Below are 24488 nucleotides of genomic sequence, written 5' to 3'. Positions count from 1 at the left end.
CGTGCTGAATGTTGTGATTGTTCAACTTTTACACTAATTATTCAAATTCCTCCCATCATTGGGGATGGTAAAATACAACAAAAAAAAGAAAGAAAGAAACACAGAAGAAGAATTATCTTGTGGGAGATGAGAAATAAATTTAACAGTGTGATTTTATTTATATGCAAAAATTATTGGGATATACACTCGGAAAAATTTCAGTTAAGTTTAGTGAGAATTTTATAATTAAGAGTAAAAAATTAATTGATTTTTATTTTAATTGGTCCATGTATCTACTTTCTATGAGGCTAATGAGTGTTAATTTTACGTAAAAATCTCTCCTATTTTATAATTTTTAAAAACTAATTCCAAATATTTCGAATATTCCAATCATTTTACAAAATATTCCCGATTTTAAGGACTTTAAACTCTAACTCCTTTATTACTATTTTTTTTTTACTTTAGCGCTAAATTGTCAATTAAAACAATATTCTCAGAATTTTATTAAGCGGTTAGCAATTTTATTAATCATTTTTAAATTATTATTTTTTGTAATAATGAACATTTTTTTTTCTGAGTACAAATCATTGCAATTAGTTGGTGTTCCACTTCGTGGCCAACACCAAGTATTGTAATCGTCGGAAAAACCGACCACCTCAGATCGGGCTCAAACTTGGTATGAGCACGTTTTAGACATCCCACATTACGAAAATAGTGGTGGAAAATTTTTGATCCGGCCGGCCGGCCTGCCGGCCTGCCGGTGCGCCAAACTTTGCCTTATAGCTCGAGAACGGTGACAGATAGAGACTTCGGGTTTGAAGTTTTCTATAGAAATGTGGGTGTAAAATTTCATTTTTTCGCATTTTCAAAATCCAATATGGCCGCCGTCCGCCATTTTGAACTACCATCAACCACTTCCCTTATAGCTAGAGGTCTAAAATTTTAGCATGTTGTAGAGCTTAGTGAGACGTTTTCAACAATAATTCATACATGAAAATCGATCAAGCGGTTTAGCAAATATGGCGGCCTAAAGCAAAAAGTGTTTTTTCAATATAACTCGAAAACGGCTTAACCGATTTTGATCATCTTGGTATCAAATGAAAGGTTTCAAGAAGCCCTACAACTGTCTGAAACATTTCAAGTTCCAAAAATGACCGCAAGAGGCGCTAAAATCAAAAACAAAAATTGCCTAACTTTAAGGGGTAATATCTTCGAACATCTGTTATAGATTTCCTTTAAATTTTGATATGTTGTGACCTGACTCAATATCTATCACCAGTCCGAAAATGAAGAAAATCTATGTCGCCGTTTAGAAGATATCGCCATTTGAAAAATTCTTGAATTTGAAAAGTTCTAAGAGCCATATCTCTTGAACCGCTTGTCCGATTTTGCTCAACTCGGTATCAAATTAAAGGTTTTGCAATTTTCTCCAACTTTCTAGAACATTAGAAACATCTAGAACCATTTCTTGAGAACGAAAAATGCGAAAAACTGTTTTAGTAAAACAAAAATTCGCCATTTTGTGTTCTGGAGGTGACCTTGAAAAGTATCATAATATATCCTAGATTATAGCTTATTTCAAGACCTTTCCATAACTACTCAAGAAATTTCTCTAGGTGTTATAGAACCAGAGATATGACCATTTTTATGCATAAAATTGCTGAATTTCACAAAAAAAACTCAACTTTGCCTACTAATACTGCTCACAAATAGTATTACAACGCATAAACAAACTTTTACACGTTGTGGGACACCAATTCTTATAACTGGACGCGTTATGATTGACTTTGTAGGTATATTTATACAATAAATTGTGTTTTGCTTCAGAGACATTATTTAGCAAATTGTTTTTCTATTTTTTTCCGCGAATCATTGGAAAAAATACTAGACTGGGATTTAAATTAATTGAACATCAATTCAAAAACATTTATTACTTTTTGATTATACCTTTTGCCATCATCTTTGCCTACAAATTTGTGCAAGAAAAAAAAAGAGGAGAGAAAAAGTGAAGAAAAAGTTTGTATTTGCAATGGAGGACGAAGGCAAAAACATTTATTTTTTGTGGGGGGAGACGTGAGAAAATCTCGATAAGGGAAACATGGTGATTTTTTTTTTTTTGCTAAAGTTCGTCCTCTCTCAGGAGACGAGATGTTTTCCTCATGATTTTTTTGTGTGTCTTGATTTCTTCACAGTGGAAATTTTCTCCACACCTTTCCCCAGTGGGATCTTTATTTGGTGGCCCCACGTGAAGGATCTCCCAATTGAGTCGTTTAGGATTCAATTTAGGCATAGGGACACGAAGAATCCCATTGTTTTCTCGGACCAAATCATCGGAACCACCTGTGAGTTGGATGAGTATCGGACGTGGCAGGAGATTGAGAGTAATTTAACGAAGATTGCGGCAGAGACGAATATTGTCACGGTACGATTGAGACGGGATTTGGCAGCACTTGAGGGTACGCAAATGATGGATTCGGTGGAGAATGCAAATTCAGGCATGTGGGATGGTGGGAGTACAACGGAAAATCCAAGGAGATCCACAAATTTGGGGTACAATGAAACAAGGACGGAACTTTTAATCCCCGGCAATGTGACCGGAATCCTCATTCCGAATTCAAGTAAGATCGAAGTGAGGGTTCTCGGGGCGACACCAGATAATCCCATTGATGAGCAGGATTTGCAGTTTATCCCTTGGAAGACGGTAAGAGTTGCTATTTTTGTTGTTTGCAATCATTTTCTCACATTGTGCAAATACTTTTCCCAAAAGATCTCCAATCTTTGTCAACTCTTTGCCTCATCCCGCATAAAGTTCAATTGAATGTTTATATTGGACAAAATCAATGAGAATCTTTTCCCCGTATCTATTTTAAATGGAAAATAATTTCAATTTTAGATCGAAAATTCCCCAAATGGTGTTTCCCAGCTCCGTGTGAATGCGGTCAATGCCAAGAGTGTCCAACTTTCTTGGAATTCATTTGGACCCAAACATGCCAATTCATGCCTCAAACTCTGCTTCAGAAACATCAATCAGGATGTCCTCATACGTGGTGGGAAGAATGATGAATGCCAAACGATGTAAGTATCATCAATGTCCTTCAATCTTTCACTATAAATGTGCGGCAGAGGGGGGTGGGGAGAAGGGATGTTCTCTTGCCTTGAAAAAGTCAAAAGGAAGAAAATATACGTGGCAATTTATCTCCAGCACTGCTGAATGATTTTTCAACACAAAGTTGCATTTATTGCGCTGCCGTAAGGAGGATTTTTACGTTTGTCCCTGGGCAAAAGTTTTATTGTAGCGTGAACTTTGCATAATCCTCTCGTAAGAAAAGTTCGTTTGATGAGCTTTTGCGTTGACACGCTTTCCATCCAACATTTTATCTGCATACAATACCCCTGAATGTATTTAATTAAATTACTTTATTGTTTTATCATTTTATATAGCGTGAATTGCCCGACTCTTTTGTTCCCCATGCGTATAGAATACTATGAGGAAATGCCACCAACCAGCTTATCGAATAATATATTTCATTTCACACAATATGAACCCCAAAACAAATTCCCCAAATCATTTTATTTAGAATAGAATAAAAAAATTGCACTAAATGTCATTGAGAGTTATATTGGTAAAAAAAAATATATTGATGAGCAAAAAATCTCATTTAATTTGTCGAGCAGGAATGAGAAATGCATTGAAATGTGATTTTTATTGAAGGAAAACAAAAAATAAATAAAATTGGACTATATTTCGAAGCAGTTAGCAATGAATATCAATGGAAAATGAATAAATAAGGCACTAATTAAAATTATGGCGCTATTGTCTTTGAAGTGGAGCTAGCACAGGAAATTGAGTTAAATATCGTGAATTATGGTGTTTCTGATGGGGGTATTTATTAGTTATTTTATTGCTGATGCTCATTTAAATCCAATATCATTAATCAATTTGTATTCATTGGATTTTTATGGTGTTTTTTAGGAATTGAATATTTTCTGTTTTAACCCCTTAAGGACCGTAAGGAATCTAGCGGGTGGGGAATGACGGAAAATAATAATTTTTGGGAGTTTCTTTGGGCTCAAATATGACATTTATGACCAAGGATCCGATTTTTTAATTTTTGATTCTTTGTCCTTTCTGATTCATTGAGTCCTTGGATGTCCTTTTGTAATTATAACATGTTCCGGGTTTATAAAGACATAGCCTTGCATCGGTTTTAATGGTTTTAACTAAAAAAAAAATTAAAATTAATTAGCCAAAATTAAGCATTTTCAAAAACGAGCTAAAGGTTGGAAGGGTTAAAGGGTCTGTTAAATTAAAAGAACGTTTTGTACGACAAATGAAGTCACAAGTAACAATTTCATGGATAATTTTCCAATTTTGAGAAAAACGTATGTTTTTTCTTCAAATTGTGTTGTATGTTTAAGATTAATTTTCGTGGTTGTAATCCACGATAAAAATAACTTTGAGAAAAAAAGCTCACAATTTCAGCTTCTTTCTGTTAGGGCCAGAGCTTTTTTGATCTCACTTGAAAAGCAAAAATTTCATCTCCTTACGGGCTTATCAACAAGAGCTCTATTGAGGTATGAATTTTAATTAAGAATTGATGTGGAATTATTCATGAGGTGACTTTTTCTAGGCGATAGTTTAATAAAAAATAGAATAATCTCAACATCAACCCCTATGTACAACAAATACAACATCTTTATCTATTTCATGAGAGCTCTCAACGAAATTGCGGCATTTTATGAAATATCTCTTACATACGACACTGTTAAAGGGGGGGGGGGGGGGGAAAGGTTTCAAAAATGATGCTTGGGTAAGCAAGCATCACACATTTGGTCAGAGAATGTTAACGAAGAAAAATATTCTCAAAATGCGGCACGTAATGCGATAAAATTGATTTGATACCTCAGTGAAGCAAAGGGGAAAAAAATCATCAAAATTTTCTACTTTTATGTTCAACAGCAATGCAAATAGCTCATCGGTGGAGGTGAAATCATTGCCACCATTTACCAAGTACCGAATGTATTTGAGCAATTGCAATTCGACACAACCCATCACCGATGTCATCTACGTGCAGACACATCAAGATGTTCCTGGTCCAGTGACAAAGCACCGACTCACATGGAATGATGGCATAACACTCCATTGGGGACCACCGGTGAATCCCAATGGTGTCCTACAGTATTATTCAATTGTGTGGAACACGAAGGAGATGGAGATGTCGGCAAATGTTAGCATCAATGAGAATACCTTTAAGGTAAGTTATGAGGGACTTTCCATCACTATTCTCTTCCATACTAATTGAGGGTACTTTGCTGCAAAAGTTATGTTGGATATCTTTTTTTTTTTAATTTTCTTTCGAGTTAAAAATCAAAATCTTCAAATATCAGTAATACTAAAAATTACGTCGATGGGCAATGAAGTTTTTTAATCGAAGTCTTATTTCTATAAAGCTAAATCTCTGATTTTTATTTAAAGTTACATATTATGTTCCTTTAAACTAGACCTATTTTTTTTAATAGGGCTTAAGTTTCCTAAGTCATGCTGAGTTAGAGCTAAATGTATTCTATACCTAACCGACCTAACCTGTTTAAAATATAAAAACGATTTAAACCTTAAAAGCGTCATCTTAAACAATTGTAAGGTAAATTGTATAAAGCCTCAAAAAGTGCAAGTTTGACTTAAAAACTTAAGAAATAAAGCTAAACCGTTTATAAAGCCAGGCCTTTTTTTTCTTAAGCCTTAGTTCCTTCTTAGTTACTTTAAGTCAGATTTTGAAGACGCATTTAGCCTCAGTTTAGCCTGATCTATCCTTGAAATTTTAAAAGCTTAACATTAAAAAAAATTAAGTCTAGTCTAAAACAAAGGCTTTGTTGAAAAATCTTAGAACTGACATTGAGTTGAAGAAATTTTTTATGCCCGAAATTTCGTTCGTTTTGTTCATTTATAGGGGAACGTTGCCCAATTCGGACCTCTTAAGGCCTTTTCAATTCGCTATTACATAAAACTGATAAAACTTTAAATGTAGAAAGTTATGGAAGCTAAAAGAGCATTAAGGGGGGGGGGGGGGGTCTCTTGTGAAAACTGTTAGAATATGGGCTTTAAAATGGTACCTAATTTAAGAATATTGCTTTTTATTTTATACCATTTTTTTTCTCATTCTGCGCGGACCTTTGGAGGTCGAAATTGGGCCACGTTCCTTATGCAAATTATCGATTAGGAAAAGCAAAAAAAAAAAAGATTTCTAGAACAAAAGAAATTTGACAAAACTTTCGCATCAACCACACCACAAAATATTTTTCTGGCCCATTAATTAGAAGAGTAAATTATAATGAGATACCTTTCCATCTGGCAGTTGTCGAATGTGACGGTCATGGATCGAATTAATATAACAATTCGTGCCGTGGGAAGTGCTGGTGTTGGTATTCCCATTTACGTGAATCTTCCAGGAGAGAAGGCGACAAAGGAGGTGGATGACAAGGAGAGTACGACAAAAGCAAAATATTTGGGGATTCTTATTGGGGTTCTCCTGTCCTTGGTGATTGTCTTTATTTTTGCCGTGGTATTCATTAAATTTCGCAGCTGTACGAAAAATCGGCAAAATGGGGTGAATCACAATGCAAATATGGCCTATGATCAGTCAATGCATCCATGTAGTCGGGATAATCATGAGATGCAGACGCTAATTCCGCAAATGGGCTTAACAACGACAACATTCGTCAGTACACCGAATGGGAATGCAAAGCATGGGATTCTCGATAGTTTTACTGAGAGTGAATCGAGGCGAGAGAATGGGGGACAAATTGCCCTCAATTCCTCCCCGAGGGTTAGTAGGGGTGCCAAGGGGAGGTCCGATGGGGAGGAAGAGAGTAGTAGGGATGTGAGTGATGAGTCCGAGAATACCCTGAGGATGGATGAGTGTACAGCATCAAAGGAGGGGTCACCCGTGTCAAAGAAGAATATCAATGGAAATGGGAATATGATTCGTATGAATGGTTCCGTAAAGACGCTGAATTTCACACCGCCGCAACATTCCACAACTATTTTACCACCGAATCAGCAGACCCCCATTAACAACAATGTTCAGTGCAATGGGAGAAATTTGCACGATGCATCCGTTGATTCCATTGACTTCGATGACAGCCAGCAGCAACTTTTGGGGCATTCAACACCGAAAAGTGCAAAAAATACCCCGAATCACGTTACACACGATCGATGCAACGACATCAAATATCACAATGGTTCCAGTGAAATCCTATCCCCAAATCACAATGGTATCACAAAGTGTGATGACACCTACAATTGGATTGTCAACAATGTGGGGAGTGGGAAGAGTCATCAGAACAACGATCACACCTATCGAAGACCAATTGTTGGACCAAATGGATAAAAAGATGAGACAATTCACCGTGATCGCTGCCAGGTAAAAGAAAACACTCCATTTTTTTTTAATTCACGTGCTCTCCCTCATGTGCCACAGAAAACTCTCTCCACGCCCCAAACTTTTTTTTAAAAGAAATTTTTAAAAATATTTTCCCGCTAAGAAAAAAAAACTAAGCAGAATGAAAAGAAAATTCTACAGCGTATCCAAGGGTTGTGATCATGATCTTGCGCTTGAAAACAAGATCAGTTTTTAATGACGTCCTACTTTCGATCTCACAAATGCGCGATCAAAGATCAATGGACAATTTTGGGCGTCATACTGCGCCACTTAATTGCTCAACGAACTCGAATGATTTGATCTTTGATCTATGCATGATCATCAGTGATCACTGATTTTGACTTTAATGAAAACAAAAAGATACAAACTTCCTTAAAAAATTCATTGATCTTTTTCGGCTGACTTTTTTTTTACAAAAATAAATTTTATTCAAAATTTTTCGGTATTTATTTTGTATTTTAAATTAGTTGTATGATCTTAAAAGATCATGATCTTGACTGCATAGATAAAACAACCTTGTTACTTTTTTTTTCGGCTAATATATCAATCACAAATTGTGAGCTTCGATGGGTTTTAAACGCGAGAAAGAGAAACAAAAATATGTCAAATAGGAGGCTAATTGTATCGAGATTTATGCTTGACTTACATAATACTTTATGTTTGGTTGCTAGGAATTTTTTTCTGGCTGAGAGAAAATGAAGAATGCCATCAAGAAGTGAATTTTCTGTTGAAAATTGTCTAATTTTTCAATTTTAGACCGATATTTTAGCCCCAAATCGTTTCCTTTGGGAACAGTTTGTCTTAAGCAATCAAACATCAAGTTCTATGTACTTGAAGCATAAGTAGAATCATGGTGTAAAAAATATCTATTCTCTGAAGAAAGATAAAAACAAAATGAAAAATAATTATGAAAAAGGATATTAACCTTGCTGTCTTCACCATTTGGTCTTAAAAAAATGCGAAGATTTATTGCATAAAGTTTTGTAAGGGTATTTTTTGGAATATTTTTTAAGATTGGATAAATCTTTCGAATGATAAAAATTAGTTTTTAGTGATGAACTACAAAAAATGGTGGCAGATTGAAATCTCATTATTATAATTTATGGGTTAAAAAAAAATACTTCTTTATTATAAAAATTACAACAAAAAAATTACCATTTCGCTCAAGAATAAGGAGACAAAAAGTAAGTATATGGAGTATATAATTAATATGATTTTTTTTAAAATTTATACAACTTAATGTATAGATTTTGAGAAAAACTTTTTTTTTGCCTTGTTGCATGCAAGAATTTAATTTTTCGTCGTGAAATGCAAAATTAAATATTATAAAAATGAATAAAAAAAAATCAAGAAAGAAACCTAAAAGAGAGTTAGATTTAAAGAAAAAAAAAGTAGGGGCTACTAAAGGGAGGTATAAGGAAGTTAGATACGTATATGTTAAATAATTACCGTTAGTTCTTGTACCTGATTACATCATATAGATATTTTTTAAAGAAACATATATTACAACATAAAACAAAAAAATATTATGAAAAATAAACCAACACAAATAACATTGCATAAAAGCACATTTCTTTCACACACACTTTTTTTCCTTTTGCATTTCACAAACTATTGTGTAAAAGAAACATTCTTTAAAAAAAACAAAAATTCTCCCCAAGAAAATATTTCCTTTAATTTTTTCTTATCGTACACGATGGCATTGTCTTTAATTGGCTCTAAAATAACTTTCAAAAACAAATAATACACAAAAAAAGGATAAGTGCATAAAAAATTCAAATTAAGAAAAAATAAGATAAATTTACAAAAAAAAAGTTTTTTACTTAAGGGACGAAATTAAGGTCAAATCTAACGGCAAAAAAAAACATTTTATTGTGCCTTTATTGTACAAAAAAAAAAGAAACAATTTGAGAAAAAAAAATGATTTAAAAATACATAATTGAAATTTTTGCAAATTTCGAAAATTGAAGGAAAAATTTTGAAAAAAAAAATGAAAGCACGTTAATTACCAGTTAAATCAGAAAAGGAAAAAAATGTTACAAGTATAAAAAAAATACCAGATTTAAACATAGAAATGGGAAGATATTGAATATTTTGAGAAAAAGAAAAGATTTATTGAATGGGTACGAGAATGGATAAGAAAGGCTTTTTTCCTTATAGGTCTTAGGCAACACACAAACACAAAGTTTTGTGTGAAGAATTAATTGAAATGGGCAAAGGATGAATAACAAACCCTATAAATTTATATCTCTTAACTTTCTGTCATTTGTGTAAATCATTGTGGACAATTTATTAAGTGTGCCCTCCCTTTTCTTAATTAATTAATAGGTAATATTATTAATTATATTTTCTAATTATTATAAAAAACAAAAACATTTTTCCCAATTTTAGTGGTAATCAAAGATGCAAAAAAAACTCTCATGAATTATTTTTTAATAAAAGGAAACAAGAAAAACTACTAATAAGGGAAAGAAAATTTCAGATAACATTTTTTTCAGATAAATGGAATTTTTTATAGAAAAAAAATCACACAGTGCCAATAAATATAAAACCATTAAATCCCAGAAAAACCACACAATAGAATAATTCTAGCAACAGTGTTATTTATTTAATATAAAACAAAATGAAAATCAATACATAAAAAACCAGATTTTTTAATTATATTTATTAAACAGAAACACATAAAAGTGCAATAGACAGCTTTAAGGTTTAATTTTTTTTTTTCAAATTTAAACACACACAGAACTTTTTTATAAAAAAAATCTCTTCCACTTCAACCATTTTTATTTCCATAAAATGATTTTTTCATTCCTTTATTTTATTCCTGTTTTTATTTTTCTTGCTTAATGTGCATTTAAATAACATGATTAAAAAACATTCAATATGAATGATTTCCTTTTTATTGGGAAATTCCTCAAGAGTACGTTGAATTTGGAACTGAAACTTCAACTTTTTATCATTTTTTTTAAACTGGAATGTGATTACCACTTATAAGATTTTCTCCCAAAAAGAGTCCAATTAAAATTTTTAATCTTAAAAATATTAGCGAATTCTAATTTTTCAGAGTTTTGGTTTATTTTTAGGTTTTTATTAATAATTTTCTCGTTTTTTTTTTATTTTTTTAAATTAATTTTTGATTGTTTGCTAAATATCTCCGGAAAGTATTTGAAGCATATTTAATTCATTGATTGTTTCCAAAAAAAGGAGTCTATTCATTTTTGCTAGTGGCATGATTTATTTTAAGTTTAGACGAAAAAAAAATATTTTGACATTTCATTGAGTTTTGTAAAAAAAAAAGTTGTTTTTCTTTTCGCTACTTTTATTTTATAAAAGAAAAGGATCTAATGTTTTTAATATTAAAAAGTTTTCCATCCGATATTTTTTATTTTGAAAAATATTTTAACAATGTACTTAAACATTATTGCTCCTAAAAGCAACCAAAACTCAATAAAAAAAAACTACTAGAATTCGCTAAACGGTTTGAATATAACTTTTTAATTTTTGTATTTAATTACTGAACATTTTTTTTTCAATTTATTGAATGTTCTATTTTTAATAGAATTTCCAAAAACGTCCAACATTGTGTGAATTTTTTTTTTAATTTTGCAAAAGAAAATAAATTGAGATGGGGATACATAAAAAATATCTATGTAAAATGTTTGTAAAGTGTAAGGAATATTTGTAAAAAAGAAATTAAGACACAAAAAAGATAAAAGAATGTTGTAATGTTTTTGAGAAAAACAAACAAAGAATGAAAAAGTTATTCATGTTAAATATGAAAACAGAGAAATATTTGGCACTGGAAGATTTATTATTACTGTAAATGCAGAGAAATTATGAGTAAAGTAAAAGCTTCGCAAAGGGAAGCTGTATGAATGGGGGGAAAAAGAAAAGAAATTTGCCGTTTTTTGTCAATTCTATTGAATGTTGATGACAAAAATAGAGGGGGAGAGAATGATTCCTCTCCATTTTATTTCTATAATTTGGTTCTATAAAACTACACACATGAAATAAAAAAAAAAAGTAAATTCTGGGAGAAAAATTTGCAATAGTTGTGGGACAAAGACAATATATCACATTTATATACGAAAGGCTAAAGAAAATGAAAAGGTATTTTTTTTTCTTTTTTTTTTAATAAACTTAGAAAACAAATCTAATTTCCATAATATTTAATTTAATAAGAAGAGGCTAGAAGAATCACACAAATATTTCTTTATCTCATTTTTCCTTGCAATGTTTTATTTTATCTATCAAATTATTTGTTTTCTTTTTTTTTTTAATTCACAAAGAATTCAGTAAAAAAATATCTAAATTGCTTAATTTGTTTTAATTAAGTCAGAATGAAAAGAAAAGTATGCACTTCTTTTGATTTATGATTTTCTTTTTTGCATTTTTATTTTAAATTCTTTCCTATCTTTATTAACACTCCAAAGTTTAATTAGCTGAAGTTTCAATAAACAAATCAGAAAGAATTTTTTAAATTCTTCAGCACAAAAAAAATCAACCACAAGAAAGTTTTTTTTTTAAATTAAAAATGCACTCACTTCTTTTTTTAATGATAGTTACCATTTTTTGTAATATTATTTTTATAACAATTTAAGAGGAAAAGTAAACCTAAAAAAAAACTGAAAGAAGATTATTTTGTAAATAATTTTTGGTAATATTTGTATTTTATTGTTTTCACCGTAATATTTTATTTTTTTTAGCGATAGTAACTTCTTAATTCTTTTTTATTGCGTTGAGTGGATAAGAATGGATATTTTTTTCGTTTTGAAATCTCCCATTTTTTTGTTAACGAACAATCTTTTAATTTCATGACAAATTAATATTGATGAGATTCTTTTAATTAAAGGCTTTTTTTTAAATCAAGTTCTAAAGAGGGTTAATAACAACACCAAACATTCCGCAAGAAAAAATTTTCACCACCAACAAGCATTTTAATTTTCTTAATGAAAATAATAACAAACAATAAAAAGAACGTAACAGAAAATAATTACCTCCAATTTTTATATTCACCATAATCCTGTTTTTTTACAAACAAACAATAGACCAAGTTTTCTTTTTTAATAGATATTTGGATAAAAAAAAGAAAAGATATTATAAAAGAGAAAAAAGCAAAATATATTAAGTTATAAAAATGCTAATTGTTATGATTATATTGCTTTTAAATAGAGCAGCTGAGACGAAAAAAAGAGATATGATTGTTTTAATTTTTTTTATATAAAAAGTATAAAAAATAGTTTATTTTTATTTTAGAAGAAAATGAAACTTTTTTTGATAAAAAAGTAAGATACGACGAAAATTACCTTTCAGAAATGAAAGTTTGTTCTACCTCATAAGTTTCAGATTTTAATTATTTTTAATATATTTATTTTATTAATATTTTTTTCTTCTATTTTTTTTTGCTCTAAAGTAGAATTTTCTTAAGTATTTCCTTTGCAACGAAGAAAAAAGAGATATGCATATTTTGGCAGGATTTTTTTTTTAAATAAAATGTTTGAATGTAAGATGATGAAAAAATTCTCGAAATTACAAAAAAAATGAAAGAGAAGAAGGGAAAAAATTTAATGTTACTTGTGATTTCATAATATTTGCAATTATGAAATGAATTAAGATATTTTTGCAAGTGTAAGGAATTATTTAAGTGAAAAAAAGAAACAAAGATAAAAAGCAGAGAGGAGATTTTCAATTAATACTTTTGTAATATGGATAACAAATTGGAATAAACCGTATGTTAATGAGAAAATATTTTTGAGTTTTTTTTACAAATCAAATTGTCGCCTAAAGACCAACGATCTTAACTACAAGTGCTGATACAAGCAACAAAGCTGGTAAATGTGATAAAGGTATAATGACGTCTCATTGTACATTTTGTCTCTTTTTTACACAAAAGATTTTTCTAACTTAGAAATGCTTAAATTTAAGTAAATTAGGCTAAAGAAGACGTTCTGAATGAGAAATGTTTTTTGAGATCATCCATAAAAATAAATCGATACAAAGAGCGCATGTTTCAATGTTTCACATATACGGGTTAATCGAAAATCATCGATGAAGCATTATCATAAATATTTCATTCATTGAAAAGGACATAATGCAAAACGGCGACATTTTTTACATTTTTGGGCAAATCTTCTGGAATAAAAAAAAATATCAAAAATCGTGGTTTTGTAATATTTCATTTTTCATCCCTCCTGTGAGTCCTTATATGTCCTTTTGTAGTTAAACAAATGTTAAGAAACTATCAAGACGTTATTTCTGCATTAATTATTATGATTGTTTAAAAAAATACTAACACAGAATAATAAGAGAACGAAAGCTCTTTTCTTTCTTAAAAATCCTCATGGAATTAAGGTTAAAGCTTCTTTTTTTAAAAAATCGTCATAGAATTATCTATATTTCCCGGAAAATCTTTAAATTCATCAACTTTTCAAATTCATTCACCTTTAAAAAGCCCATTCAACAGATTACCTAAATTTTTCCCAACAACAAAGAACGTCCTGATTTTGATGAACAACACTCACACCCCATTTTGATGGTGAAACATCACCCAAAATACCTTTTAGTTGCTTTTCAATTTCCGCTCTCAATGCAAAGCCGCACGGCGGGTGTATGTCGCGCACCGGAGTGGCGTTCAAAGACAACCCCCAGTGCGTCAATCCACGCAGTGTGTCAAACAGGAAGATTAATTTTGTGGATCACATCCTTGAGGGAGCTTCTCTGTCCTTACAAAGAAAATCAATTCACTTTGTGTAATTTTTTTTTCTGTAAAACGGGCATTTTATTCAGAATTAAAATCCAGAATTATGCATTTTCTTTCTGTCTTTCTCCATCGAGCTCCTTCCCTTGAACATTTCTCAATGATTTTCACACACAGAGTCCTCTCTGCATATTCTTTAAGTGGTATTGTATGGGAATTGGAGGGATATAATCTAATATTTCTTCTGTTTTTTTTGTATAATATGCGCTGTATTTTCATTCAAATAAGGGGACATGGTGTAAAGGAGAAAAATGTCGTGCGCCATGGTGGAGAAGAAGCTCAACTTTTACTCAATAATGTTTTTGATTTCCTGCAAAGAGGCAAAAGAGAAAAATTAGACTCAATTTATTTTAGAAGATTTTTCCAAAGAAAAACTCTTTAAACTCACTTTAAGCTATCACAGTGTGGCTTATACTCCATGGGAGTATTCGGAGGTAAGTTGAGAATCCGTCTGAGTGTGTCCCTTATTCTAGCTGTACTCGCCTGATCCGTCGCCGTGCGATTCCACACAGAGAGAAGATCCTCCTGAAACTCAATCATGCAAAGAAATCAACCAAGTTAGAAAACGCGTTGCCCTCAGGTACTGAAGGGGATACGCGGACAAGAGGGGGGTTACAGGGTTAGAGTAAGTGTAATAAAATGAAAAAATCATTGGAAATCCTACCGGGAATTTTGTGCAAAGCACCACCCCGCAGATCTCTGGTCCAACGAGAAATTGCTCGCCCAGCATTGCCATGCAGACCGTCTCCCAGGCACGATCAATCTTATTCTTCCTCAGCTTTATTACCCATTTCCCACCTTTGGCATTGCCAGGATCCTCCCACATTGGCTTTATTCCACTCTGCAAGCAAAAAAAAAAAAGAATTCACAACAAAAATGTTAAAGAGGATTACAGAGAAAGCTCCTTTTCACATATTTTTTTCCTTCTTGTCAGGGCGTGTGATTATGAGATAAGAAATCTTATTTATGAGAACATGAATTACTTGTCAAAGAAAAACTTAATCCATCCAATTTTGGGAAGATTACTTCCAAAAAGGAGTCTATTCAGTTTTGACCAAGGGGTGTTTATCTGACGAATATTTTGGTTATTATGACGAATCAACCGAATATTTCAGTTCTAATTTAATTCTTTGGCTTGAATTTACTACTATTTTGACTTTAATTAAAAACTATTTTAAGCTTTTTAAGATTGAACACTCTGCCTTAATTTTGGGGTTGAAACCAAGTAAAATTTTTAGGTTTGAATTTAACGCGTTTGAGGTTGAATTTACTACATTTCAGCTTCATTTGAGTTCTTTCTTGGCCTTTCTAGGCTTGAATTAAGAATATAATTTTTTAAAGTTTTTGTTCTTCAATCTTTACCTTTTTAGGGCTGAAAACCTTTAAGTTATAATTTAGTTATTTTAAGGCTTTAACACGCTTCGGGTTGAATTTACTATTTTTTGGCTTGATTTTAATGATTTTTAGATTTGAATTAAATATTTGTCAGGCTGGTGCTGCTCAATCTTAGCCGTTTTAAAACTAAAATCAAACATTTTCGTTTTTTTTTTTTTGGTAAATTGAATATTAACGAATAATCCGGATATTTGCGAAGATCCGAATAATTTCATTCAGATAATTACCCCTTGGTTTTGACTTTTAAAGTCCGTCATTGAGTTTTTGTTAATTTGAATTAATTGCAGATAAAGAAAAAATATTTAAAAGTTTAAAAATAATTGAGATAAAGGATACAATTCCCTAAAAGTTTCTGAAAAATCCTTTAAAAAAAACTCGAATTCAGATTTCCATTAAATTCTGTTTTGATTAGCAATAAAGCTTTCATACGAGATGTTCCTATTCACCCCATTTTGCATTACTTATGTTTTGCCACGTTACCAGCTTTTCGCGTTAATTTAAAAAATAAACAAATCATATTCTAATCACTTTCAATCGCAAACCTCTCCCAAAAAAACTCTTGAAAAATATTTCTTGAGATAAAGAACGCAAAAACGTATTAATGACTAAATTAACTTCACCAAAATCATCGATGAAAATTGAATGAAATTTGCATATTTTTTTTATTAAACATAAAACGAGTTTTCTCAGCGTTCTACGAGAGCCAAAAATGAAGTCGCATTCGAGGGGGTACGATGGGAGGCAAATACGGCATTTTTTTTGGAGGGAGTTTCTGGGGCAAAGCCAGCGTGGCTCTATCGCGACACTTCGTGGGGCCATTAATTGGTGACTGATAAGGAATTTTTCACGCATTAAAGAAAACACCTAAAATTTATCAAGATCAAATTGAAGCACAATCAACTTGTGTTTGGAAATGACATCCGCTTCTTGGGCTACCTTTCCGGAGGTATTTGCATTGCAATTGAGAGCGGAGTTGTTGAGAATCTCCGAAGCGTATCTATCATTCATCAACTTCCGAGCATAAATCTGCATTTTGCGTGTTTTTTTTTGCAGTACAAATGCAATTTATTTTAAGAAGTTAGCTTTCCCTCCATTTCTTCACAGACCGGAAAATGGGATCAGGGAGCAAGTTTGGAAGATTTTGTGAGGAAAAAATGAATTAGATATGCATCTCCTGAGAGTGATCTATGGTGATGGGAGATGATTTAGGAGGTACGTTGTAATCTGAGCTTGTCGAGATTATTTTACCAAAAATTTACCATTCAGATAAAGAAAGGAGATGGTGGGATCACGTACCTTGAAGAGATGGAGTTCACGATAGGGCTTCAATGCAGTTGGCTTGATGAGGTGACAATAGAGTGACCACCACTGCTCCACACTGGCGCACCTCCCGACAATGTGCAAGGACTTTCCATACTCCTGCTGCAATGAATAAAAACAAAGACATTGGTGTTGAAGCACGTGAATCTTCCGGAAAACATTTCCTGTAAAGTTCTTTGGGGGGTGGCTCACCTCCGTGGCCTTGACTTGTGTTATAGATGTCCGGTGGCAGCCCTTCTTGGCGAACCACAGACAGTAGTTGTACTGCAATTTGTGCTCTCCAGGCCCCGGTTCCAGTGGTCCAAGCTGTTCTATGTCGAAGTCAGTCTCAGCATCGCTCTCATCACTGTCGCTGATGTAGGGCTTACTCCTACGATCAAACCGGAAATGCAAGAAAATCTCTCAATTATATGCCTCTATAGTGGATCAATGCCACCCATGGGGCTCATGGTTGTGATTTAGTAGGCAAATGAGGTGAAAATGCCCGAAATTTCTTAACCTACATCTACCGAATGTGACTCTCTCACTTACATGTCAAACTTGGACATCTTCCGCAAACTTATGTTTATAACTTTTTCTCCTAACTTAGATTTCCTCCTTGTACTCTACAATAGCTATTATAATACAATTTGCAATTTCTTCTTACTACTTTTGGCCACTTTTCGCACAATTTTTCTTTTTTGTGGATTTGCTTATATTTTCTTCTTCTTGTTCTTATTTTTCTGTTTTCGAAATTGTTGAATCCCCATAACCAGCCTCTAGTGGAATGTCTATGGAATTTCTTATGAAAGTTTCAATTAAGAAAATTTTAAATGCAAAATATAACGGAATTTTTCACTTTTCGTACAGCAGTGCGATCTGAGATTTCTTTATACAATACAATGTAGAATTCAATATGAATTCCTTAAGTTTTTGGGTTTTTGAAGTATGTTCAGCTAGAACAAAATAGCAAAAAAAAGTTCATCGAAAACAAAATTGGAAAAACATTTTCTTTTTGAGAGAGAGGTTAGAAATATTGAATCTTTTTAGGGGCCTGACAAAGTTCCTTTTTAGGCAAACTCAGCAAACTAATGGCGGACGGTTTTGTCGAAAAATTCTGCTATCACTCAACAGCGCCCTGTATTGGTAAGCACCGCCGTAATTTCTTACATAACCTCTGATGTGTCTGCGACTCAAACTCGTGGTGGCTGTAATATGACTGACCGTCTGAATTTATTTCATAACGGTGGTGGCGGCGGTAACCCATGCAAACACACACCTACATTGGTATATTTTAACCTCAAAATTTGTTTACATTTAGGGTTCTTCTAAAAAAAAATAAATGGATAACTTTTAGCTTTAGCTATAGAAGAGTGCCGGCAGCATAAGCTCCCAAAAGGAACGAGAGGCGATCCATTCTTGGTTTTGGTATGAAGTTTTTTCTGCCAATTTTTTCAGAAAAAGTCCAGTTTCATCAGCATTAAATATTTGTTGCGACATTATCACTGCTTGCAACAGTAAATATCGTATACAAATAGAAACAACAGAGTTACGATATTTACTGTTGCAAGCAGCGCCTGTCTTTTTTACAAATCTCCATACTTCATTCTTGTTATGTTGATCTACATACTTCAAAATCGGCGTCTACAGCCTCTTCGTAATATCTGGAAGTTCTCAATTTTTAGTCTTTTTCTCTTAAAAAAATCTCTTCCCTTTCTTGAATCTATACCAACGAGCGATTTCAATTTCTTTCATTCTTTGACCGCAATTTTGTTTCAGTCTTCTTTTCAATTGAGGGAGTTTTTTGAGATTTTGTCCCATCCATTGCTGATTTTAGTAACATTTTTAATACTTTATAACAAATATTCATACAATTAAACCGTTCTAAAAAAAGAATAAATCGTTTTATATTCTAATTTCTTTGTGATGAAAAGTAGGGATTATGTACTGAATAGTCATCACCATTCCTCGAGGTGAATGTAAAGACCAATGTGTTTTCTTTTTCTAGCAAATGTTAAAGAGAAAGAGCAAAATCTTTTTCCACAAGAAAACGATAAAAAAGCGCCGCTTACCAATATCTGACTGTAATAATTCTGCGAATTCTTGAAATAGTAAAATATTAACATTCTGACAATCAACATTTTGTATATTAAGCTGAAGAAAGTGCACAAATCAATTAATAGAAGGTGTACAAATTACAAGAAAACCGAAGAAATATGTCCTCCGTGGTCAATAACAAGTAATTCTCATGCGGAGAAATATGAGGAATAGTCATTGGAAATTGAGCACAATAGAGCAGACAATTTTTATAGGGTCATCGTATTTTTTTTACCTACTAGAATTTTGGCCAAGTAAGCAAAAGAAGTCAGTTGGATTTCTCCTGTGAAACAGTGCGATTTTCTTATCAGTGAACGAAGGATCGTAAAGATGAGTTTGTGCTGCAAATTGCTGAAGAACTTAGTTTACTTCTTAGCCTTTTTCTTCATTGTCACATTACTGCCGGGAGTGCCTCCACACACAACATTTCCTTTTAGCAAAGTCGAGTAAGTATAGATCCGGCTTGATTGCGTTAGGAGGAGAGGCGCTCTTGACCTTCGCCCTCACTCTGGGTTTATGCTTCCCAAATAGTGGGGCTTTATGAATTAATTGCTGCAATTGAAGGTGAGAGATGTGATCTTGAGGTGATGACGTTTTCTTGCAGAGTTGCCAAACCTTTGGAGTTGCAGGGAGTTTTGGAGCTCAATGGACACCTCAATGGAGCCGAGAGGCTGCTGGAGAATCGCGTGCATGGACCGGAGCATCTTCTGGCCATTGGTGATAGTATCTACACGGGAATTCAGGGTGGTGAGGTTGTACGGATAAATGGGGATCACATTACACACGTGGCGAAGTTCGGGCAGCCCTGTGAGGGTGCCTATGAGGAATCCAAATGTGGTCGACCACTAGGAATGGCTTTGGATACTAGCAAGGATCATCTGATCGTATCGGATGCCTATTATGGTATTTGGCAGGTGAATCTTGCGAACGGAAAGAAACAGTTGCTTGTGTCGATGAATCAAGAAGTTCAGGGAAAGACACCAAGACGTCCAAAGATTGCAAATTCCGTAGCTGTTCACAGTAGTGGTGATATCTACTGGACAGATTCATGCTCGGACTTTGGATTGGACGATGGAATGTTCACGGTGTTGGCAAATCCATCGGGAAGGCTCATTCACTACAATCGAAAGAAGAATATTAGCACCACCCTTATTGATGAACTCTACTTTGCCAATGGACTTCTGTTGAGCCCTAATGAGGATTTCATCGTCGTGGCAGAGACAGTTACAAGTCGCTTGAGGAAGTACTATTTGACGGGAGAGAAAAAGGGAACATCGGAGATTTTCCTTGAGGGTCTTCCTGGGCATCCAGACAACTTGTCACCGACTAAAGATGGTTTCTGGGTGCCACTTGTTGCTCCCAGTGACAGAGAGAATCCCTCTCTTCTGGGTAGCCTTGGTAAAGTGCCTCTGATCAGGGAATTCCTCCTGAAGATTGTCCACCTCATTCAGACACCTTTCCGCCTCATTTCCAATGCCTTCCCCAATGTCTACACACAGAAAATCTACCACGCTATTGGGCACTTTGAAACCACATCCGGACTCTTTGGCCCACGTGTGACTATCCTCAAAGTTGACTGGAATGGGAATATTGTGGCTGCTCTTCATGGCACAGATGGTTCTCTCAGTGGGATATGCCATGTGTTGGAATTCGGAGATTATTACTATCTGGGATCTCCGTTCAGCAAGTACATGGGACGCGTGAAGGTACCGCAACATTTGGTGAGTCGAAGGGAAGCTCCGAAAGATTCTGCAGCTCCTCCAACGACCACCACGGCGCGTCCAACAACCACCACGACTAAACCTACAACAACACCACCTCCACCAACAACTACACCTCCTCCACCATCGACCACTACCCCTAAACCTACCACAACAACCCCTAAACCAACCACAACAACCCCTAAACCTACCACAACGACACAGAAGCCAACAACAACTCCGCCTCCCACAAAGGCACCCCCAAAGGCAGCTGAGAAGAGCAAAGAGGCAGCAAAGGAGATTCCTATTCACGAAGACATTCCAAGTGACACAAAACCACCACCAGCACCAAAGCTGAAAGTGATTAAGAAGGGCGGAGAGCATGGGGAACTTTAAAGAACTTCCAGGCAAAGCTGCCACAGCTAGGCAGGTAAATTATTCTTTATTTATTTTTTTCAAAAGTTGAATTTAAAAATGTATTGAAATATTTTCTTTTACGCAGAATTTCTCCTTTATTTGATTAAATTATTGATTTTTCCACAATAAAGCAATATATTGAGTTACTAAAGTTGGCTTCTCTTGCAGGCAGCAGCTTCCTTTACGAAGGCAACTACAATGGGCATCAGCATTTACGTAATTAACGTGCAGGTAACTCTCGGTGCGCGTAATAATTTTCAATTTTCAACCATCACACTTAATGATATTCGAGTAGCGAACAAAAAGCCTCTTTTGCAATAATTTCATCAAACATTCAAAAGACGGGATCTTTGAGGCAATTTACGTAACTACGGGTAATCTCAAAATTTATCTTTATTTTCTTTGGATTTTTAGGAAAAAAAATTATGTAGAATTTTCAAAAAAAAGTGATTGAAGCAATTAAAAAAAATCTTAACATTTCTAATCTATTGATATGGAGTTATCAAGGGAAAACAACTCAAAATACTTTCCGTTAAATTAGACATTTCTTATGTATGAAAGTTGTTGATTTTTTTTTGTTATACTTATCAAGGTGTTGGAGAAAAATATAATTATTTAAAAGAAAGTATAACTTAAGATGATGTTTTTTTTATATAGTATTCACGTGAAATAAACAAAATAATCTATTCCATTGTGAGTCATCAAAGAGAGTTCTTAAATTAATTTGCAACACCTTGATACTCTTTATCATTCTCTGCAAAAGCATTTACCTTCTTTTTTATTGCTCTGTACAATAAAACTCCAAGTGGAATGCTAAAATATAATAATCTTTAGGAATTATAGGGAACTAAAGTATGGGTGATTTATTCATTATTTTGATAGAAGGAATTAAAATGAAATTGTCGCACTTTGCGAGTGAAAGAAAAAGTACTTTTTTGTAGAAATTTTGTGAAAATCTTTTTTTTAAAAACAAAATTCATTAAAGCGACTGTTGAACATCGAATGTTGTTTTCTTCCATTTGTTGCATTTCCATTGTTGGGGCTTCATCAAAATGCAAATATGATAAGTTGCCGGAGAGACGAAGCAGTATGGAACGCGCGATAAATAAGCTGATAATAGGAAAAACAGAGTGACGATGTGGCAGAAAAGTAAATAGCTACGATGATACAAAGAAGAAAAACGAACATCTTTTGCATAATTCGTGATCTAATGTGCGGAATTTGTCTCACAGAGCTTTCACAATATTCACACAAAATTGATATTTAAGTGAGACAACTTTTTTGATAGGATAATTGCAGTCGAATTTTAACACGGAAATTTTATTTTGTTGACTTTGAATGCATTTGATGGCAAAAAAAATTTACTTTGTCAAAATTCAAATTGATTAGGTTAAAGGAAGAATTCATTTATTTTTTTAATTTATTACATTAAACAAGAATATTCGTAGAATCAAACTTCTCGAAGGTTTCGAAAAAATAAACTTCTGGGCAAGAATTCTCTACGAGTGAAGAAGTCCCGTGATAAATTCCCGAAGGCTTTTGTGCTTTAAAAGAAACGTGAAATCCGGGAAAATCTTATGGGAGTTTATCACAGGTGCATTCTTTTTTTCTTCGAGAATTAAGCTCCCGTGAAGTTTTCCTTACTTTTCCTGACAAAAGCCTTCGGGAGTTTATCATGGGAAATTTTCACTCCGAAAGAATACAGCCCCTGGTCATATGCGGATTGAATAAAATGGATTTTTTGTTTCTTTTTTGAAAATTTCTTTTACGTCCTTTTCACCTCTTTAATAAAAAACTTTCTTGCATTTTTTTTTAAAATTTGTTTGTTAAAATTAAACATTAAAACAGGTGTGACCTTCTCTAAGCCATAAATGGATTAACTCTAAAAATAGTTTTTGCAGTGAGAGATAGGAGAGATAAAATATTTTATTTATATACTACAAACATTTTAGTGTCATTGATAAAAAAAAAGTTTAGTAAAAAAACTTTTTGATTATTGTATAATAGATTAAACATTTAATGATGATTTATTATGGATCATCAGAAGAGACTTTTTCGCGCGAAAGCTCGTATAATTCTCACATTAGGGATTAACTGAACTGATTTTTCGTTGAAAGGCGGATTATTAATGTGCTGATTAAACCAATCAAAATTAAATTTTAGTTCAAATAGACAATTTAAATGGAATTTCAATGAATTAATTAGATAGTTTAGTAAAACGTAGCTGGAAAATAATAATCCTTACGAGGAAATAAATTCTTACTAGAAGCAAAATAAGAACAAACTAAGCGGGTTGTTTAAGAATCCTTTTATCCAGAGAATCTTTCTCAGAAACTACAAACTTTATTTTTATATTTTGGAATTGAAAAACAAAAACTAAAGAAAAGAACAATATTCTTGCAACTGTGGCTTCCACCATGGTTACAAGTATGTCACTCGAATATTTGCATCATCTGCATCTCCATGTCGGTTAACCACTTTCAGACATATGTGCATGATGTTGCTTCTTCCATCTGTTTTATAGAACTTGGATTCTTGTAAACTTAAAAGCATTTTGATGCAGTTTGGAAGCTTCTTGAACCAGTACAAGAAATAATATCAAGTCTGAAGCAAATTTTTTAAAAATCTTGAATTGGTTGAACATTATTATTTTAGCATATGGGAATTTTTTTTATTATTAATTTAAATATTTGATACAATTTGTGCCTCTGAGGTTTCCGTAATTGACCATTCCTTATTGTACCATGTTCCAAATCAAACACGAATAATCCCAGTCCACCCCTAAGGGAAGAAAGTGGAAAATGCTGCAAAATTAGGTCAAATCGTCATTTAAAATAAATTGTTCATGTTTTACAAATAGAAAAAGTAAATTTTTTTTTTGTTGATCGACATAGGTGGTTAAATAATATGTCCTGTCCACCAACTCATTTCAACAAGAACTTTCCTCATCTTTGGAATTATATCAACAAAATTGATAGTCCTATACAAGGAAGATGCATCGCTCTGTGAAAGTTTAGATAGAGTTCATCATCTATAGGATGGAGCTTGTTATATAGATGTAAAGTAAAAGATGAAAGTCAATTGAGGTCGAGATTGAAAACAAACACGAAGACGAAGGATTTGCCTCAAAATTGTGGTTGAGAGTTGCTGAGTCAACAACAATCTTGCTCGTCTTGTTCAATTGGTTGTGCACAAATGCAATTACAAATGATATTTTCATGGCTCGATCAATGCGCTGAATGAAGGGCAAAATGAACATAAAGAACAAATATTTGTACGAGAAAATTCTCTGCAAAATCTCAACTATAGACACGTGAGTCCGCGTCAAATGATGGATGTTGGTGAAGGAGTTTGCAATGAATGGGTGGGAAAAGGGGGTTGAAATGGGATGCTTTTTGGGGGTGA

At 33.1% G+C, this 24488-nt stretch overlaps 3 protein-coding genes across 5 annotated transcripts in view; 2 read left to right on the top strand and 1 right to left on the bottom strand.

Moving 5' to 3' along the window:
- The window catches only part of LOC129797434 (protein sidekick-2), a 38827-nt gene extending 25661 nt beyond the window's left edge, over positions 1–13166 (top strand). Inside the window, exons 10-13 of the mRNA XM_055839981.1 lie at positions 2172–2680; positions 2873–3054; positions 4940–5234; positions 6333–13166. Coding sequence (XP_055695956.1) covers positions 2172–2680; positions 2873–3054; positions 4940–5234; positions 6333–7367 — 2021 coding nt within the window. The 3' untranslated portion in view covers positions 7368–13166. The remainder of the gene's footprint in view (positions 1–2171; positions 2681–2872; positions 3055–4939; positions 5235–6332) is intronic.
- A 1002-nt stretch (positions 13167–14168) lies between these two features.
- LOC129797730 (eukaryotic translation initiation factor 4E type 2) lies at positions 14169–17622 on the bottom strand. Of its 3 annotated transcripts, none has more exons than XM_055840561.1 (6): positions 17422–17622; positions 17083–17260; positions 16867–16992; positions 14840–15016; positions 14564–14706; positions 14169–14485 (listed from the first exon to the last, which is right to left on the bottom strand). In XM_055840561.1, the coding sequence occupies exons 1-6, from the start codon at positions 17436–17438 to the stop codon at positions 14455–14457; spliced, it is 672 nt and encodes a 223-aa protein (XP_055696536.1). In that variant the 5' UTR covers positions 17439–17622; the 3' UTR covers positions 14169–14454. The 3 variants fall into 3 exon arrangements, with proteins under 3 accessions (XP_055696536.1, XP_055696537.1, XP_055696538.1); XM_055840562.1 differs by having other exon boundaries at positions 14564–14700; positions 17422–17621; XM_055840563.1 differs by lacking the exon at positions 14169–14485 and having other exon boundaries at positions 14560–14700; positions 17422–17621.
- A 1534-nt stretch (positions 17623–19156) lies between these two features.
- On the top strand, positions 19157–22086 carry LOC129797549 (adipocyte plasma membrane-associated protein Hemomucin). Its single transcript, XM_055840258.1, has 3 exons — positions 19157–19412; positions 19571–21096; positions 21252–22086. The coding sequence occupies exons 1-2, from the start codon at positions 19297–19299 to the stop codon at positions 21060–21062; spliced, it is 1608 nt and encodes a 535-aa protein (XP_055696233.1). The 5' UTR covers positions 19157–19296; the 3' UTR covers positions 21063–21096; positions 21252–22086.
- Positions 22087–24488: the final 2402 nt, after the last annotated feature.

This window comes from Lutzomyia longipalpis, chromosome 1, assembly GCF_024334085.1.
Source record: "Lutzomyia longipalpis isolate SR_M1_2022 chromosome 1, ASM2433408v1".
Classification (NCBI taxonomy): Eukaryota; Metazoa; Arthropoda; class Insecta; order Diptera; family Psychodidae; genus Lutzomyia; species Lutzomyia longipalpis.
Note: the sequence above shows the minus strand (reverse complement) of the source record. Positions and strands in the feature narration are given on the sequence as shown.

Coding starts and splice junctions, on each gene's coding strand:
- LOC129797730 (XM_055840561.1), bottom strand. Junction 16,993..17,082: donor CACAAGTCAAGGCCACGGAG/GTGAGCCACCCC, acceptor TATTCATTGCAG/CAGGAGTATGGAAAGTCCTT. Junction 14,707..14,839: donor TGCTTTGCACAAAATTCCCG/GTAGGATTTCCA, acceptor TGCATGATTGAG/TTTCAGGAGGATCTTCTCTC.
- LOC129797549 (XM_055840258.1), top strand. CDS start 19,297: ATGAGTTTGTGCTGCAAATTGCTGAAGAACTTAGTTTACTTCTTAGCC. Junction 19,413..19,570: donor TTTCCTTTTAGCAAAGTCGA/GTAAGTATAGAT, acceptor GTTTTCTTGCAG/AGTTGCCAAACCTTTGGAGT.